The following is an 18,821-nucleotide window of genomic DNA, read 5'->3' as shown; positions in this document are numbered from 1 at the left end:
CCTTATTTAATAGCAGCAATGACCTTTTTTGTTTGTTTATTTCCAAATAAACAACCCCTTCTTAACCAAGAAAACATTTATCTGGTGCCTCTAATTCCACTATTTGGTGCATGCAGAGGCATCAGGACTGTGCACTTACAGAGCTGGGGCTGGAGTGCCGCCGGACTTTAGGTGATTCCTTCCCTGCAGATGAGGTTTTGAAGTTAATGCAAGCGTTGTTCTCTGAATGAACCCTCTTCACTTGATTAGCTGGCTTCTCAAATGGATCGAAACTACTCTGTGTCCTCTGAACCCGAACTTTTTTATCCTCAGGAATTGTATCCAGAGGTTTGATCACTGAATCCATTCCCTGGCAGTTCCGTGTAGACATCTTTGTGACACATATCTGAAAAGAGAAAAACATCATTTGTTGACTCTAACAGGCATAAAGTCGATATCATTCCATGCACCAGCCAGCATCAAAAAAGGCATTGAACTTCATAAGCATTCACTTTCTATTTCTATGTTAAAACTGAAAACAACAGATACATTTTACATAGGGGATGCACACATCACAGCCATAACTATAAAAAGCCTGTCTTTGTACAATGCATTAAAAGATCCTGAAAAAGGAAGGCAAAAGAGGAACATACATAAATTCATACATTTGTGTTTTCTTGTACAATGTGTTCTTGGCAACAATGCCACTTCACTTCTCTCTCCAATCTAGCCACAGATATCCACAAGCAGTATTGATTTCCATTTGTTCAAAATTGGATGAGACTAAACTAAAATAAATGATGGTAGTTTGTGCACTGGCTGGTGCTGGCTTTCCAAAGATTCAATACTGGTATATTACTGTATTTTTAAATAATGCTTATACAGTGTTATTATTATTATCACCATATGTCTCAGAAAATCAAATCAGTAAATCAATTCCCAGCCACTGAAACGTGAGACTGCAGCTTAATGGCACACTAAAGCCCAGAAGTTCAATTCTTTGTTACTGTGAAGTACGACTCTGCCAAGCTCTAAAGGCTGCCACTTGCTGCTTGAGCTATCAAAATAGGCTATGGTTAGTTCAAAAGAACTAAATGAGCAGAACAGCAGCTTTAGATACCCCAGTCATGTAGGTTTCTGTTTTAATTTCAATACGCTCTAACACATATGACATTTTTTAAAATCACACAGTTGGTGAGGGGTTGTATTTGAGGCCTCAGCTTCTGTTTTCACCCAAAAGAAACTTGACTTTTACTTGGAAAGAAAAGAAATATATTCAGCTTTCAGGCTACAGGGAAAAGTTATGAAGTATGATGCAAGCAGACCCAAGAGGCCCTTTAAATTGTAAGGTAAATGAAAGTAATCTACAATATACTTTTTCCATTATATTTACATGTGTTTAAGGATAGACAGTGTTAATTTGCTGTCAGTTGAACTCTTCACATAAAAACAATTTAACTAGCATAATATTCCATTCAAGCAGCTATAATCTAAACTAAGTTTTGAAAACTTGTCATCCTAAAACAGTTAATATAAAAAAAAATAAAAAATTACCATTAAATCCCTCCTAACCCAAAGTATCAAAGTATCTCCAAAAAACTTCTCCAATAAATTATTCTTTGCCATCTTTCCAGAGGAATTTTGTGCCTTGAAATCCAACTTACTTCAACTGTTTATAGAAATACTGGATTATTATACCTTGTGGGGTTTGGTGCTTTTTTTTTTTTTTAATGATTTACTGTAACAGTAGATGAAAGATTTCTTTTCTACATTAAAAATTTAAAGTATGTTTCTGGTGCTGTGATATCTGACCAAATGATCACATACCATGTCAACTCTAATGAAGGACATCACTACTGTCACAAACCAGGCTTTACAAGAGTTCGCATTTCTTCTCACTGAAGTGATTTCTCCAAAACTAGAACTTCCCCAACTTCCTTGAGAAAAGGAAAAGTCCCCCTTCATTCCAAATGCTAATTCTTTTTTGAGCTAAAATTAAGCCAATTATGTAATTTTGGCCTGTTATTTCAGAGACAAAAGATAAAGAGCTGCTGCACAAAGAATTTTTGATTAGTCTTGTTGTAAAACTAATTGGTTTCTTTTCCCTAGAACAACTCATACACACAGACATACCCACGTACTTCCCACTGTCATCTCCATGTTCTTGCAATGCTTGCTACAAACAAAGATGTTTTAAATCAATGCAAGTTGAAATTATGTTAATATAGCAGCACTTCCATGATGCTTAATCAACATGGATGCAAATAAATCAGTAAGTATTTCTCAGCATTTGAAAGCCTATGATCCAGAAAGCAGGGGCAGGAGATAATGGACAAAAAGTTACAAAGCGGTGCTTATCTTCCTTCCAGGTTAACAGGGCACCTGTAGAAGATTAAAATATTTGGAATACACAGCCATAAATATCCTATAGATAATAATGCCACGAATACTGCTTCTAGTTTCTTTTTCCACTGGAAAATCTCCATGTCTAGGTTTAATGTGGGTCATGCAAGCATTTGTTATTGTCTAGACTGGAAGTAATAATAGGAATTAGATATTGAAGGCAGACACTTTAGCCTTCAGGCCTGAACCTGAAGTAGGATAAAAATCTCCACCAGCATCTTATAATAGCCAGCTTCCAACTTGCAAATGACTGAAATCAAGATAAGCACCAACCAGCTCCCCACTCAGAAATCAAACACTCTGGTGGATGCACAGGCTGGACACAACTGGCATCTGTGAAAAAGTCTGAGGACTGCAGAGAAATGCAAAAGTAGAGGTTGCTCATCATGCCCATCTGCCTGCTCTGAAATGCAGCACATCCCCTGCCAGGGCTGACTAGGGGTTCATTCATCACTTCTCTCTCACTGATATCACTATTTCCTTGGCAGAAATAAAACATTCTCTCCAAATGGCTGCTGACCTGAGCACACTGTTGAAGCCAGCAAAGCTAAGCTTAGGCTGTTGAAGGGTATACATTTCCAAACTGTCTACCATGCCTATATAACACTGAAGAGAAACAATATTTAAGCATTTGTTTTACATTCTGCCATTGATAGGCCGAGTCCTCCATGCTGAAACTCTGTTCTGTGAAATCTGAAAGGACCAGATCTAAAAGGTCAGCACTGAGCACTGGCTGTAACCAACTTAAGGGCACAATAATCTCATTGGTGGTTTCAGGTTTCCCTCCATCAGCAAGACTAAGCTACCACAGTAGAGCAGGTTTTGCCCCTGGTAAGCAGGAGTGCTGACAGGCTGCTCCTGTGCTCCAGCTAAGGGTACAACTTATTTTGTAGTGGCTTGTCGTGCAAAAAAGCAACAGTGTGCTGAGCAAAACTGAAACATAACATACTTTGGAGATCTTCCTGTGCACACAAATGATCATTGACTTCACCAGCTTGACCACAACACCTTCAGGAACATTATGGGTTTGAATTTTTTTACACTAATTCAGCCTTTAAAATATAATTTTCCCTCTTACTGCATAACTGCTGCTTATAAATTTCCACCTCTCAAAGGATATGTACAAATACTCAGCATTAGAAGGTGTTAGACTTGTAAACCAGTGCCTACCACCCAGTAGCTCCTTGCTGGTAGTCAGGAGAAGCCTAACACACCTTCTCATTTCCACATTTCTTTTTGCATGAGAGAGTTAAGGGTCATTTTCCAGTTAAAGCACAATATTTGTCATATGTCAAATGAACACAAGTTCACTTTCAGAATCTTTTAGATGCTCCTGTGTGATCCCCTGGGACAGTCAGACTTTCCCTCTATGTACATTCTGCTACCTGTAAGACCAGACTTTTCACCTGATTTCATTTGTTTTGTCTACATAAGTAGTAGGTTCTTCAGAGTGGGCACTATTCTTTTACTAACTCTTCTTTTACACACAGAACAACCCTTGTGCACCTCAATGAAGATGACAACCCTGAAAGTTAGGGAAACTTTTTTCCAATGCAGCCTCAAAACTGCATGATTTTGTTGAATATCTGATTTAGCTATAGTTAGCAGAACAAAAAATAAAGCTAAACAAGCCATTACATATAGGAAGTCAATCTCTATGATTTATTAGCCCTCCCTATCTATGTAATGCTGGGCTTAAAACAGTGGAGCTCAGAGACTCATTGAGATGCTGTAAATGCTACCACAGTCAAAAACCTGTGCTACATGAAGAGGTGATATTCAAGGGCACCTAACTATTAAAAGCTCTTATCTCAAATGTATGTAGAGACATTACAAGTAATATCTTGTTTTGTCATATGCAAGATGACAACTATGCTTTATAAAATCAAGAGGAAGAGACTTTCAGTATGAATATTCTGTGCATTTAAAGAAACCTCTATCTAGCAAACTGCATGAATCATTATGCAGTTTTAATTGGCATTTCTTAAAAACAAGTCATCATATAAGTAAACATTAGGGTATGTCAATGCTTGAAGTTATTCTTTCCTCTTCAGGAGTTACTGCCATGATTTTGTGCTTCTCCTACCATAAACTACATTCAAGGCTTAATTTTCTGAAGTATAAACTATTTCCAAAACTATTTGGCTTTTAAAAGTAGGGCAGTGAAACCACAGTTATCTGTCTCAGATGAGATATTTTTGCCAGCAGATCTCATAATTATGGGGAACAGAGTTATGGGATCTTCATTTATGCCTTCGCTCTTCTTTACAGGAAACAGGATTTAAAAATAAGCCAATGAACTTCATACACTTAACAGCTATCAGGGAATACACAAAAACCCCTGCATCATGTATGGATTGTTCAAGCAAACATTATTATATTTCCAAACCTTGTATCAGCTAGAAAAGGCTCAAGAATTCACTGGACTATTCAACACTTCTGACTTTGGGCATGTTAGGTGGCCCCAGACAAGAAAAATAAGAGACTAAATAGCTGCTTTGTGCCACCAAGGTTCCCAGCTCGCAGGAATCCCAGAATGTCAGAGAACCATGATGAAAAACATATGTTGGCAAAAATGGCAAGAGAGCGGCCGAGACAAAGAGCAGCTGATAAAAAAAAAAAAAAAAAAAAACCAACACAAAAAAAACCCCCAAAAAAACTCAAAAAACACCCAAAATTTCTAAAAGTAAAAAAAGGCAAGACAAAACAATAGGAATGATATGTATGGTACTCACACCAGAGGATTTTATATATGGAACATTCACCTCCAAAGTCTCTGCTTTGGTTCTAAGATTAAAATCCTGAAAAGGCTAAACTAGACTCCAATACCAGCCTCCCTTTAAGGAGTTTTGCTCTTCTACACAGAAAACAGAATAATCCTACAGAAACTAATTTTTTGTGTTTTAAATTACTCTTTGGAAAAGTACTTCCAAACCAGTACTCAGAAACTGTCCAGGGACTTGGTATCTTGTGGGAAAAGACTTAATCTGGAAAATAGCAATGACTATTCCTACCTAGTGAGGCAACAGTATTGATTGTCGGGAGTCCCTGATCCCAGATCTGATTTCCAGATCTTGGAAAAAAGATCCCTGTCAGCCTGTGGCCCAAGAGAAGTACCTCTCCATGAGCATCAGGATGCAAGATTACACTTCTCACATATGGATCATTAATGTCAAATACACACCTGTACTTCCCAAGTTGTTCCACATTCTGCTGCCAAGCAATATATATTCTCCACACTCTGCTGTCTGAAATAAACCCACTTTTAAAATTTGTCCACAATTACTCAGTCTCAACTAAAAATATAAGACAAAAAGAGACAAGATGACGAGACATTTGGCTACTAAAAGACTACAGCACAATCACTTTGAAGCTACCTGAAGAGCTCTTGTCTACTTTTAAAAGAAATCACAAAAGGAAGATTTATCTAGAAAATCAGAATATTCATGCCAATTTCAGTAATTACTTGAGCTATCACGGATTCTGGCAATGTAAAGCAAAATAAAATGCAGCACCACAAAAGTTAGTGCAGCTTGGTATTAAAAGTTATTTTACTGTTTCTCTGGGTGTTTTCATTTATTTAAGATGAAAAGAGCCAGAATGTTAAAGAAAGAGCTTCTTGTGTTAGAACCACAAAAGAGCACAACACAGTTTATACTTTGCAACTTTCTTGGTTGCTGATCAAAATCTGAAGACAGTGTATGACAAACAACAGCACAACTTGGACAGTATTTTTTCCCCTGCTCCTCCTGCTCAGTCCCACAATCAATTTGAGAAGATCCCAAGGCTGCTCTAGGGTAAACAGACTTAGTCATCGTTACATCAGCATGGACCACAGGGCTACAGCCTCCACCCTAACATCATGGTACTTCTCATATCTCAAAACATCATGTCTGCATTTAGCCAATTTTTTGCCCATAAAGAATACTGCTGAAGTTAAGAAAGAGACTGAAATCACAAGAACAGTAATTTTGCTCCATAATAAGCCGCATTAAATAAATAAAAATCAGTATAATCATTCATAGAAACGTTTCTAAATAACGATGCCTCTTTGAATCACCTTATATTTCATTTCAAGCAATAGTCCTTAATCTGTATTTTGGATTAATGTGTAAATAATAAATGGTGTATCAGATGTAGTTATTGTGATACAGTTTCAGTGCAAGATTTCTTCACATCATCACTGTCAGCAAAATTAAGAGGTCCCAAAGAAACAGGATTCTTAGAATTAAAAGTTGCTGGACTAATTAATTTACTGTTTAAAGTCATATAGCATGGAAAGAGTAAGGCTGATCAGTTAAACCATGTAAGTAATTTATAGTCTTACAGTTCATGAATTTTAAAACAGTCATGAATGAGCCAGGAATTAATCACCTGTTTGGGTACTTAGTAAAATATAGACTGCCCCGTATCAGTGGAATTTATTCATATGAATAAAGATCTCCCCAGTAACAATGAACAACCAATTCTGGCAGAACAGGCCAGACATCCTACCACACAGAAGATTTTAAAATGCTTGTACAGCATAAAGAGACCCTCCTCTGAAGCTCATCACATCTTTCAGGAAGATGCATTATATCTGGGTTTTAATTCCTACATTAAATATCCTACAAATGTTTACTTTGGTCATCTGGTGGCTATGGACTTATGTAAAATGTCAAAAAAATTGCCAACCATCTACTGTTTTCTCTCAGTCACTGACACTGTGTAAATCTGGGGGGAAAATGACTGGTTGGGTTAATACCAGAGTGGACCTCCAAAACGTCTACTGAAAAATATGAAGGAAATATCTGAATTCCTCCCATTTGCACCATTCGAGGAGATGTAGAATGAAAGGACCAGATACAGGGAAACCCAAAGTCTAGCATGCACTGAGGGGGAAAAAATTACTGAGTGATGTGAGGTAAGGAAGTCGCTTAACCTCTCCACAATTCCATTTTTCTGTTCACAACAGTGATCCTACCCCTATCACAAGCAGAGACTGGGAGCACAAATTAGGTTTGTAAAGCACTTGGGCTTTTTTAAGTGAAACGTTATGAAGATATAAATTATAATTTGTAGAGCCAAAGCCCACTGGAAGTAGTGCAACAATCTCATTTTTACAGACAATAAGACTTAGGACTTGCATTCATCTGAGAGATGTAGAAAGAAAAAAATATATAGTTGACTACTGATTTAACTGCTGAATTGCTTAGAATGGAAGTCTGCCATTAATTTTCACTGGAAAAATCCTATCTGGATACCAGTTTTTATTACCTTTTATAAGCATGTTATTTTCTATCATGCTTTGGTACCATGGCAATTGAGAACACAAGTCATCTGCAGATTCTGGCATCCCTGGAATTTGACATTTGCTACTTATAAAACACAGTTTGGGAATGTTCCTGGAGTATTATAAGCAGCTTTGTTCAAAATAAAAATGCAGCTATCTGCAGATTCATTCTTTTTGCAGAATAAAGGAGTAGGGAGGCTCTTTCTCATTTTAGACAAAAGTCTTGCCTGCTTCTTCTTGGCCCAGCTGGTAGCACTCTCCATCCTCCCCAAGAGAGGGTCAGCAAATCACTGCTGCACTCACAAGCAGAAACATGCACAGGTTGAGAAGAGAGCTCAGTCGGTGAGAACTCCACATTATGGGAAAAGATCCATGAAGAACATGAGATAAGGGAGTGAATAAAATTGTGAAAGGGGAAGTAGAGCATGTAATGCTGCACGACATCACCAGCCAGCTCATACCGGAGCTACCAGTGCAATCAGGCTCATGTTTGAAAGAGGTCCTTGAACACACTCACCCCTCCTTCTAACCACCTACTCCAGCCCTTTGGTTTGAACATTTGATGGGCAGAGCTAAAAGAAGCAGAAAGAGAACTTGAGTAAGATAGGGGGGAAAAAAAAGGCAGGGCGGGGTGGACAGGAAGGAAGATGCAAGGAAGAAATGGTTGTAAAATAAGACACTTCTTTTCCTGTCCTGATGGCCTCTCTCTGTGTCCAAGAGCTATAATTCATATTCTTGGGTAATATTTATTTAACTTTAATTGGATACAGAGATTGCTAGCAATGCTAGCTATCGACTAGCAAATGCAACTGAAAACAGAGCTGAGAGACTGGAAGTGGTATCTGGGGATATGGTGTGCTCCTTGCTGTACCTACCACAGACTTACTCATACACCTCCCACAGCCCATCTCAAAGGCACTCGCCCAAAATGGTCATTTTATTTCCAAAGTCAAAGCTGATGTTAAACCAACTGTCTTTGTCATATGGAAGAAGGCGAATATAAAAAGGTCACTGAAGTGCCAGATGGGAGAATTTTTGAACTAGAAGCTCTGACATTAATTCTCTGTGTTTGTCTGAAACACTGAACTCAATGAGCAGATTAAATGTCTGTGCTGAATTGCCAAGTGAGAAAATAGTCACCCTCACAGAAAGACCAACTGATCAGACCTGGGGTGGGAATTGCACTTTCATAAAAATCTGAAAAGATCAAACACCTGCATCAAGTAAAATAACATTTTATACTAGAAGTTAAAATTGGTTACACAATTTTTTCCTTTCACCACCAACACACCAAGAGCTGCAGTATAGTACATATTTTTTTCTGCTAACTTGATACCTAAATATTAGCACCATTCCTGAATCAAGAACTATCCTGAGATCAGGAATTATTGAAAATTATTTTAGGCCCCCTCAACATGGTAAGGCAAAGCTGAGCATTTCTAAAACTTTAATTTTTTTTCTGTTTGTAGCACAGCCTAACTTCAGAAAAGTGAATTTCCAGTCCATTAAAGTTGATGTTCCTCTCCTTGCAGAGAAAAAGGGTCCAGTTTTGAAGAGAGTCTGTATTAGATTTTAGGTCTATAAAAACCTACATATGTCCTCAAAGCAAAACCCTGTTCTGTGACAACAGACGTCAGGAGGAGTCACCTAAGGACAGGGTCTCAAATAAAGGTCACACTGAAGTTCTGACAGCCTCTAACATTCATGAAAAGAGACAGAAACTCAACTGAGCTGATCTAAAGGGGCGTTTTGCTCTATTTCTGTGCTGATGTCCCAAAATACAGTAACTGTGTTAGTAAAAAAGCATGGCAAATAAAGTCTTCCCTTTACTTGCACAGAGCTCACATTTGTCACAGTGGTATGTAATGCAGTATGCCATGCAAGCCTTCCCTGGAATTGCAACCAGGCTGCTGCTTCCACTAACCTGGTTCCAGACCTGCTGCATCCAAAGGTAGGAGGACTATTCCTCCAAATAACCAAGCAGGGGGGCACAGTTGAGGATCAGCAGAGGTGTCAGTGTGAGAGAAGAAGCTTCCAGTGCTAGGCACAAGCCAAGGATGCCTTGGTAACCAGAAGAGCAGTGGAGAAAGTGTCTGAACATAAACACTCTCCTAAGAAATTGTGACAGGTGGTTTCTATACTCTTTTACTTAGTTACCCACTTGTATCTGTTGTCTATCCTCCTCTGTAACCATATGAACAGGATTTAAAAATAAAGATTAAAAAAATATTTTCAATCCCTTTTCCATATCAGCCTCCTGCTCCAACAGATGGCTACATGTGCCAGTGCAAGTTTATAGTCTTCTTTCCATAAGTGCATTATTAGTAGTTTTGTGCTAACAGTATATTAAGTCTTTCTGAGTTTACAGGTTTATAATTTTATTCTATCCTCCAAAACTCCCCCTGATCATGAAGTTATCAAAGGCACATCCATAAATGCAGTAAGTCTTCCCACTGCCATGTTCAAGTGTGAGAAATCTTGAGAGACTTGACAACAAAATGCCTATTCTTGCTAGATTCTGAGGCTGTCAGTAAGGTTTTTAAAGAAAATAAATCGTAAACAACTCCATGCCTCGAAAATGGGGTCTACCCAGTTCCTTTAGGCTCCTTTGCCTATCCCTAGCAAGCCTCTTGATTCTTTCAAAGTTATCACCAAGTACTTCTGACTCAAACAAAAAAAATTTGTCCTCTTACAAGCAGTGTCTGCAACAAAAACACTGCTGTTGGTCAGATCTGGTCATGCAACTGACAGTATAGGACTTAACATCAAACACTCAAAACCTTTAACATATATGCTCTTCATATAAGCACTGGAGAGGAAGGGAACAGGTCATGTAACCATATTTGTGAAATATATGCATTTGCAGGTGGAAAGGTTTTGCAACCATCTTCTGTCTGGTCTGATGACAACCTTCATTACTGAACCAGCATGCATGTTGCATGGTCATTTACAAATCATGCCACTCTCACATTAGCTTCAGCACATGCTTTAAATGTGCTTTGCAAGAAATAATTCAAGACTACAATGGTAAATTAGTTTGGCTCTTTTTCCTTCAGACCATTTCCATCATTAAAAAAACCACACAAAATTTTACTTACTTCATTCCTTTCCTTGTTTTCTTCATTTTTCTTCTTTCCTTTCTTTTCCTTTTTAACTACCTTTAGCAAAAGCCAGAGGATAAACTAGGTAACGAGAGTTGTTTGCTTCATTCTGCTAATGCATTTCAAAGTTTCATTCTAGCACCAAGAAAGAAATCTCTCCTGCTCTTAGTTGCTTCATCCCTGAGGCCAACAACCCTACAGGTTGAGAAATGCAGACTCCAAGGCAGATCAATGTCACAAGGAAAGACAAGCTCTCTGTGTGTTTCTAGACCTGCTCCTCTACATATTATCTTCCAAACCACTGAATTTGACAAAGTATCCTCTATCAAATCAGCACAGTATAAAGGTAGAGGCAGAAAAACAGCTTCAACTTTGTCATTATTCTCTTGTGTGAGTAATCTTCCAAGAGCTGAATAACCTACATTTCAATTCAGTCTCCCAGAAATCTCAATAACAGCCATCCATGACCTTTCTGCCATTGCTTTCTTTCATGGAAGTTTGAGAGTTCAGATGAGGATGACAAGCCCAGTTTCACAAATAATTAAATGAAAAGTCCTCACCTGTGTTTGGATCTCATACACACCTGATTTCTCTTTTTTTTAACTTGTTCTTTCTGTTTTTTTTCCCCTCAGACAAAAGACCTGGTTACAGAATTATATAAAACTTGAATGAAAAGTCTCAAAGGAATTTTCTAGCAGCTACTGCAGGTTTGTCAGACTTGCAGCAGCACAGTAACTTTCAAAGCAAAATGGTGTAAGAGAGGATAATGAAACTTGCTTCTCAGTACATTATGTGCTACACTGGAAAACATGCCATATCCCACAATTCAGTTTAGTCAGAAGCATAATTGAAAATTATAGCATCTAAAGTTATTTAGAATATGAAGAACACCCCAGTATATCTTTTCTTGCCAAGATGTATAAAACTTAAAATGGAGAGGTTTCAAACTGATACTGAGAAGAGCTCATTGTAAGAGGGACAACTACAATTTTATATGAGTATTGTATGAACAGCATAGAGATAGTGCTCATTTTAAAAAAAAAAGAGACAAAACCAACTATGCATTTCAACAGAGAAGTGAAAATCACTGCTGCTTCTTTGATGTGTTCAAGCCAAAACATGTGCTGTAGTAGACTTATGACTGTGCTCAAATGAATTCTAAAGAAAAAGCTGTAACAGTACAAAGCAGCCAAGCCTTCTACAGTTGGTGGCAATTTGCACCTTCAAAGCTGTGAGTTCATCATGAATCACCTTCAACAAGCAACAAATTCTAAGAATCAAGTTGGTCAAAAATCACATCTATCATTAGAACATCAGTGTGAGAAGTCTTCCTACCTTACAGTACATGAAGCTTCTCATGAAGAAATTGTCATAAAACTGAGAGTGATTGTAGATATTTTGCATGGCTTTCCCTGCACAGCTGCCTACAAGCAGTAAAATCACTTTTTATAATTATAAGATTTCATGTATCTGGACTACTTTGCCAAATACAGAAAATTCCTTGCCAACCTGAAAGTTAGGGGGCTAGTATCAACACTTTCCTGGGCAGCAGCAAAATCAACCACCCCACCATTAAACTGTAGAACTTTTCAAGATAACTCTTCTGGGTTACATTAAAATAAAATTTCTATAACCAATATTTAACAGAACCCATTTGTTCATTAAAACCCCCACTATTTACAGGAAGGTCTGGGCAAACCTATTTTGCACATATTCTCTAATGGTTTAAATATATTTTCTGTGTATTTACACAAAGATTTAATAAACTGGAGAAGGACATATTCAAACATGCTAAGCCTCTAGACTGAAAAGCATCAGAAATGAATTAAGTGAAGCTGAGCTTTCACAATATACAAATGGACATTATGCCTTTTCCTAGTCATTTTATTTCCTCACTGCTCACTTGGCGACATTTGGTATTTTCCTCTTCAGGTATGTTGTACACAATTTAATATTAAATTACAAACATCCAACACAGCAAAACTGAAATATAACTGACATAAATTCTATTCAATTTCCTGGATAGAATGATACAGACTGGATCCAAAGCTTTCTGATATGGTATTTGTCACTACCTTAGGTTATTTTACATTTATATAACATCTAGCTGAATTTATTAAGTTAGTTTTCAGTCAGAAGCTGCAGCAGATCTAGTCAGCAGGATGAGATAGCAAGTTCAACTCTAGAATTAACATACACAAATTCCAAAAAAACCTTCTAAAAATTTTTGCAAAATAAAAGAAAAATCTCTACTCACTCTTTCCACACCATTTCTGACTAGCACCCCAAACCAAAGACTACTAACAGATAAAACTGTACAATTCTGTGTCCTCCTCAGGCCAGTCCAGAACTGATACAGCAACTTCAGAGAAGCCCATCCACCCAGGAATATGATAAACAAAATAACAAGATCACTTCACCAGCAATAGAGAGAAAGCCCAGAAGTTACTACAAAGTGGTACAAATACTACTTTGTATTTTGCTATAAAGGCAAAATTATGTGTTTACTGGGCTGATTCAAAAATTTTGTAATACAAAATCACCCCCCTGAATTCAATATTCAGTACTATATTAAATTACTAATTCACTACTTGCTTTTGCCAAATTGCTAAACCTAGAAATATAAGTAGGCTTCTATCAGGGAGTGGAATGAAAGATATCAGTGAAAAATATGCCACACATCAAAGAGATGCATATAATCAATAACTGTGACAACATATAATATCCTTATCTCAAAAGCAAAAAGCAGTCACAGAAAGGTATTTACTGAGCTATACCAAAACCCAGAAGTCACAGTGTAGGTGGAAGGAGCACTTAAGGACTGATGGAGTTGCCCTTGGGAGAACTTGTGCTGACATGAACATTATAATAGGAGTATTAAGAAAAATAAAGTCCTTAAGGGTCAGGTTCTTAACATCACCAGTACATTCATGTACCTTCCTAACACAGTAGCAGAAGAAAAACTTAATTAAAGATGCTGGAAGCCAATATGGTCTTACCTAAGGGAACTCAAGTTCAGAAAATAGTAATTAACCTGCTCTTCCCAAACTAAGAACACCAGCTATTCCTTTAGTTCAGAAACAGGCTTTGGAGAACTGATATCGCCCAGCCTCTCTGTTGTTTCAGTTAATATTTGATAGGATACTCTTATTCATTTCAACAGTGATTGTAAACTGTAATTATCATTGTATCAATACCTGAAACACTTAGGAACATTTTAACACTAGTATTATCAAATCCAATTTACAAACCATGTATAGCACTGCCTGACAGCTGAGTATTTTTGCCTTTCTGGGACTTCAAAGGGGAATAACCCCAACAGACAGAGCTGTCTGGATCTGCTCAGCAGCTCCTGTGACCTTTAAGGGGCACACCTGCACTCACATTTATACAGAAGTTGCCATACATGACAGCCCAAATTCTCTCCTGCCCCAGGCTGAGCACTCACACACACTCTCACCCCAGCAAACTCCTGCTGACCCCAAACACCCACCCAGGGCAGCTGCTGAAATCTGCAGGGGCAAACGGAAGCCAGCACTGTGCAAGGATTTCCCTTAAAAAATAAAATAATCCCTTACCCCGTTCCCTCCACAGCTGGAGCCCTGCAGAGCAGCCTGTGGCAGCTGTCCTGTGGGACCAGCCAGGCACACTTGCTCTTCAGCCTAATCACAGCCCCTTCACGGCTCTGTCCATGCTCTCATCTGCAGGGGCTCTGGGAGAAACAAGAACTGCCTGCCCGAGACAAACAGAACTCTCCAAACAACCCACGAGTGCTTACAGTGTGATGGGAAAATATCCAAAAGCATTGGGACAGGTTTGGTTTTAGAGATTTTAGGGACTAGTTTTGTGTAAGATTTACACAGCAAAATAACTAAAAAAAAAAATGTATACATATATAGGTGAACATTTTTGCTATAGGACCTCAATGGCTGGCCAACCTTGCATTAAGATGAGTTGTACAACTCCTTGAAGCTCTTTCCGCCTGGAGTCCGGGACATGAAAGAGACTACTGCAAGCACTCACTCCTCAGGTGAGCCCTCATCTCGTGCTGTGACAGACCCCAGCCTCACTGCAGAATTGATTCACCAAAAGATCTTTATCTTCATAGAGCACTTGGCAATAACTGCCTATTAAACTACAAATTTCTTCCCTTTCCCGTCTGTGTTCCTAACTTTTGGGCACATTTTCCACATTTTAAGTTAATTTTTCCAGCTAGTTAATTTGGGGTCTGTATTTCCAAAACAGTATTTAAGCTCAGAAAACTAAAATGGGAGAACTCTAGAGACAGTAGTAACACAGCAAGGTAGAGGTGATGGCTTTAGACTTGGGAAGAAAAAACCACTTGGAGGTAGAAAGATGATGGAAGCAACAAATTTCACATATATATGAAAAGATAAAACTGAGAGAAAAATGCAGCTTAAAATTTGCTTTAAAAAAAGTCCCACATGCCTGGACTTCCATTCCTTGTACAATATGAGGGCAAACACAAGTGGCTGGGTGACTTCTATGCATTAAACAATGGTTTGCAATTTATTAATAGGCATGACAGTATAAGCAAAGGAAAACTTCCATAAAAATAATTAAAAAATAATACAACTGAAATATCTCTTGCCACAGAAACATTCTGGGTAATTCTCAAAAAAAAAAAAAAAGCATCTCTACTTTCTAAGAAAAAACTATGTAAATTAAGGTTGTACATAGCGTGAAACTGACCACCTCACATCACTTACATTGCAGTACACATAGCATCTTTTAAGAAAAGAACTCGAGCAAAATAATAATGAGACCTTTGGAAAATAATTGATGTAGGACTGAATCTTTACCCTTTAATCATATACGGTGACAAAGAAGAAGAACCCTTTAATTGGCAAGTACAGAAAAAGCAAACATGAATCCCTGTCAAACTAGTTATTTGATCCCACATTGATATACAACTGATCTCTTCTTAGAGTATAATTCACATGCTGCATAAAGATAAGCATGCTCCTCCAGAAAAAAATCTCCTTTGCTTCTGTCCTTAACTAGTAATAGCGAAAACCATCTCTCATCACTACCATTACTACCACAGTTTATTTCCTTTAAATAGTAGAACATATGGTGAAATACTATTTTTTGCTCAGTTCCCCTGGATTTCTGTTGAGTAAGTTTTCTATGGCTTGATCTACAACTGAAACACACTAGCTGTCAGTTAAGTCATCAGAAATCATTCAAATAATTCCATTCTATGGCTACATTTTAATTTTTCTGTCTTGTACTAATGGTAACTGCTGCTCTTTTCCTCCTCTCTTTCCCTGAACATGCTGCTGCTCTAAGCTTTCATATGTTGAAATATTCCTCTAAGATCCAAACCGCTGTCAACACACTCCTACATAAGCATTCAAGAACGACTGCCTAAAAAGACTACCTCACTTTTTGTTATATTAAATAAAGACAGCATGCAAGAGAAATAAAATCATGACAGAGGTTAACAAGGCAAAAAAATATTCTGACATCCATGATATAGTATGTATTTATAAAGGATCATTTTAATTTTATCTTCTACCACCCAGCAAATCTGTAACTGTTATAGACATTATTCAGATCTAGCAAGATGCACAGACTTGTTAGAGATGAAAAAGTGGCTGATCACGTCCTTCACTCACTCATCCCAGAGGGCGTTCAGCCAAGCATGTATCGGAAAAAATTGCCCATACTATCCTCTTAATACAATTATAAATAAGGCTGCCAGAGAGAGAGAGAGATACAAAGCTGTACCGAGAAAAGCATCGCTTTTAAGCTTCCCCTACCTTTTCCCTGGTATTTACAAACCGCAGGCAGTACTGCTGGGGAATCTCACCAGGGTGGCTGCCGAGAGGTCTCATGTGGCGTTCCCGGCTTCCCACCGCCTCCCTCTGCCTGGATGTTAAGCATTCCCGAGAAAACCCACCCTGACATGCACAGAATGAATCCTGCTCAAGTTGGAAGCATGTGATAACTAGGCTTCAGGTTGAAACAGGAAACCCCAGCACCCAATTAATCCCAGAGATTTAAACAAGCCCCATCTTACCGTTTTGCTGTTGCCCAGATCAGGTCAGATTCACCTGCAACTCTTTGGCATCTCTCTAGCAATGTTAGTGTTTGCAGTCAGGCCGGGCTCATTCAGCAACTGAATTCACAACATCTTTCTGCACTAGCAAGCTGAAATGGTACGGCTGTACTACAGCTAAGAAAGGGGGAAATCTAAAGCAGCAAACAAAGAAATCCCTCAAGACAGGGTAATCCCAGTGGAGTAGAATATAAAAGGTACAGATGAGCACTGAGGGTACAGTATTTCTCTGTCTAAATTTCAACAGCAATACTATGATGTTTCTAAATAGATTTTTTTTAAAATATATGATGGACTTGCCTGTGGAGTTCCCAGAAAGGCAGAGTATCCAGGCTCTGCAGCAGCATTGCAGCCAAAGTAACCATGCATATGCTATCGAGGCAATTTACAGCAGTCTTTTTGAAAAGATATTGATTTACAGTGTAGCACTGCCTCAACCCAACGCAGGACTGCAGCCAAAATAGCTAATGGTGATTTTACAGGAATTAAGGAAAAAGACTCAACATTCAATCAAAGGATGAAACTAATCATTCCCAATTCAATTCTGTCCCAGTCCTGAAAGATATCAGAAAGTTCTGGAGTGACAAAATGACATTATAGCAATAATCTATGGGCAATCTGTGGGAAAAAAGCACTATGAATACCACCATCCACTTTTACATAAACAATAAATATTAAAAAGCATTTAAAATTGATTGAGTCAGAATATGAATTCTGAACTTAGTTTCAGCATTTTAGGGATGAAACTTAGTATTTAATTTATGAACGCACAAAATACACAAAGCTGTGAGTAAGCAATAGACACCTACTTCGTGCTGGGAATACACTACTCGGCCCAAGCAAGCTTGAGTGAGGCAGGAGAGAAAAGAGGGCAGCAGGAGAAAACCCTGGCAAACCCTCAGGGAGGGCTTCTCCAAAAAGGAGGCAGCGCATCTTCTCCATCTCCTTCTCCTACAGCAACCCCTGCTGGTCTGTGCTTCAGATGTCTCCTGGCTCCCCAGAAACCTCCTGGGGTTGGGGGAGCACTGGGCAGACTGTGTGCAGTGCTGTGACTGACCAGGACAGGGAATAGTAACATGTACATCAGCAAAACCTTCAGGAGGAGAAGAGTACAGATCAGCTGAGATGACATCTTCAACACCCTGAAATATTGTTCATATTTATATAATGATGAGGTACAATGAACTAGCAGGCAAAACACAGCCCTGGGTCACGCCCCAGGCAGCTCCAGTGACCCTCATCACAAAACTATTGGAAATGGGCTCCCCTGTACAGTCCCACTTTGAAGAAAGTGTCACTCAACTCTTTTGCTCAAGTCCCACCATAGTGACCAAGACTTACACGTGTTGACACAGTTCTCAGCTCCAGGCTCACAGCTGAACCTAGATCAGTGGCTCCAGTGACACATAAAACTTGAATGGCATAAGCAAATTCTATAAGATGCTTCCAAAATGACCTAGCAATTGTTATCTTTTCCCCTCATCTATTTCCCTGCCCTAGTCACAGGGGCATAATCAAACTTCTCCGTTTCTGAACTTGGTTTCTAAGCAGATAGAATTCTTCACATCTCCTGAAAAAACATGACTTCCACTCTCTTGAAAAAAATTTTCCTTTACTCTCTCTCAAGTGTGAGGCTCAGAAGAAAACCTGAAAAAGAGCTTCCAGTGGAAATTTTATGAGAAAATACTTTCAAAATATTTACATTTCTTGACCTTATTCTGACAACATCAAATTTGGCTGAGGACAGAAGAATGCTCAGGAAAAAAAAAAGAGATAGTAAGTGTGAGTAAGCATCTGCAGAGACCAATATGTGCCAAAAGACAGGCACCATGTTAAGGGAAAAGTGGTGGACAGACCTGGGAAAAGGAAACACAGAAGGCAAGGAAGGCAAGCCAGAGAAACAGGGAACTGCATTCCAGAGGCAAACAAGGTTTCGGGCCAAGGGACAGAGACTGAAAAAAAGCCAAACAGACTACAAAGT

General features: G+C 38.5%; 1 protein-coding gene across 4 annotated transcripts in view; it reads right to left on the bottom strand.

Annotated features, from left to right (window-relative positions):
- CDK14 (cyclin dependent kinase 14) overlaps positions 1–18,821 on the bottom strand; it is a 516,637-nt gene that overhangs the window by 433,590 nt on the left and 64,226 nt on the right. For 2 of the 4 annotated variants that reach the window (XM_085050690.1, XM_085050689.1), the window contains exon 3: positions 140–385. In XM_085050690.1, the coding sequence (XP_084906816.1) occupies positions 140–385 (246 nt within the window). Of the gene's footprint in view, positions 1–139; positions 386–16,541; positions 16,697–16,801; positions 16,945–18,821 lie in introns of those variants that run through there. The other 2 variants (XM_085050692.1, XM_085050691.1) reach the window with 2 other exon arrangements.

The sequence above is a fragment of the Lichenostomus cassidix genome, chromosome 2 (assembly GCF_008360975.1).
Source record: "Lichenostomus cassidix isolate B80296 chromosome 2, HeHo_3.0, whole genome shotgun sequence".
Taxonomy (NCBI): domain Eukaryota; kingdom Metazoa; phylum Chordata; class Aves; order Passeriformes; family Meliphagidae; genus Lichenostomus; species Lichenostomus cassidix.
Note: the sequence above shows the minus strand (reverse complement) of the source record. Positions and strands in the feature narration are given on the sequence as shown.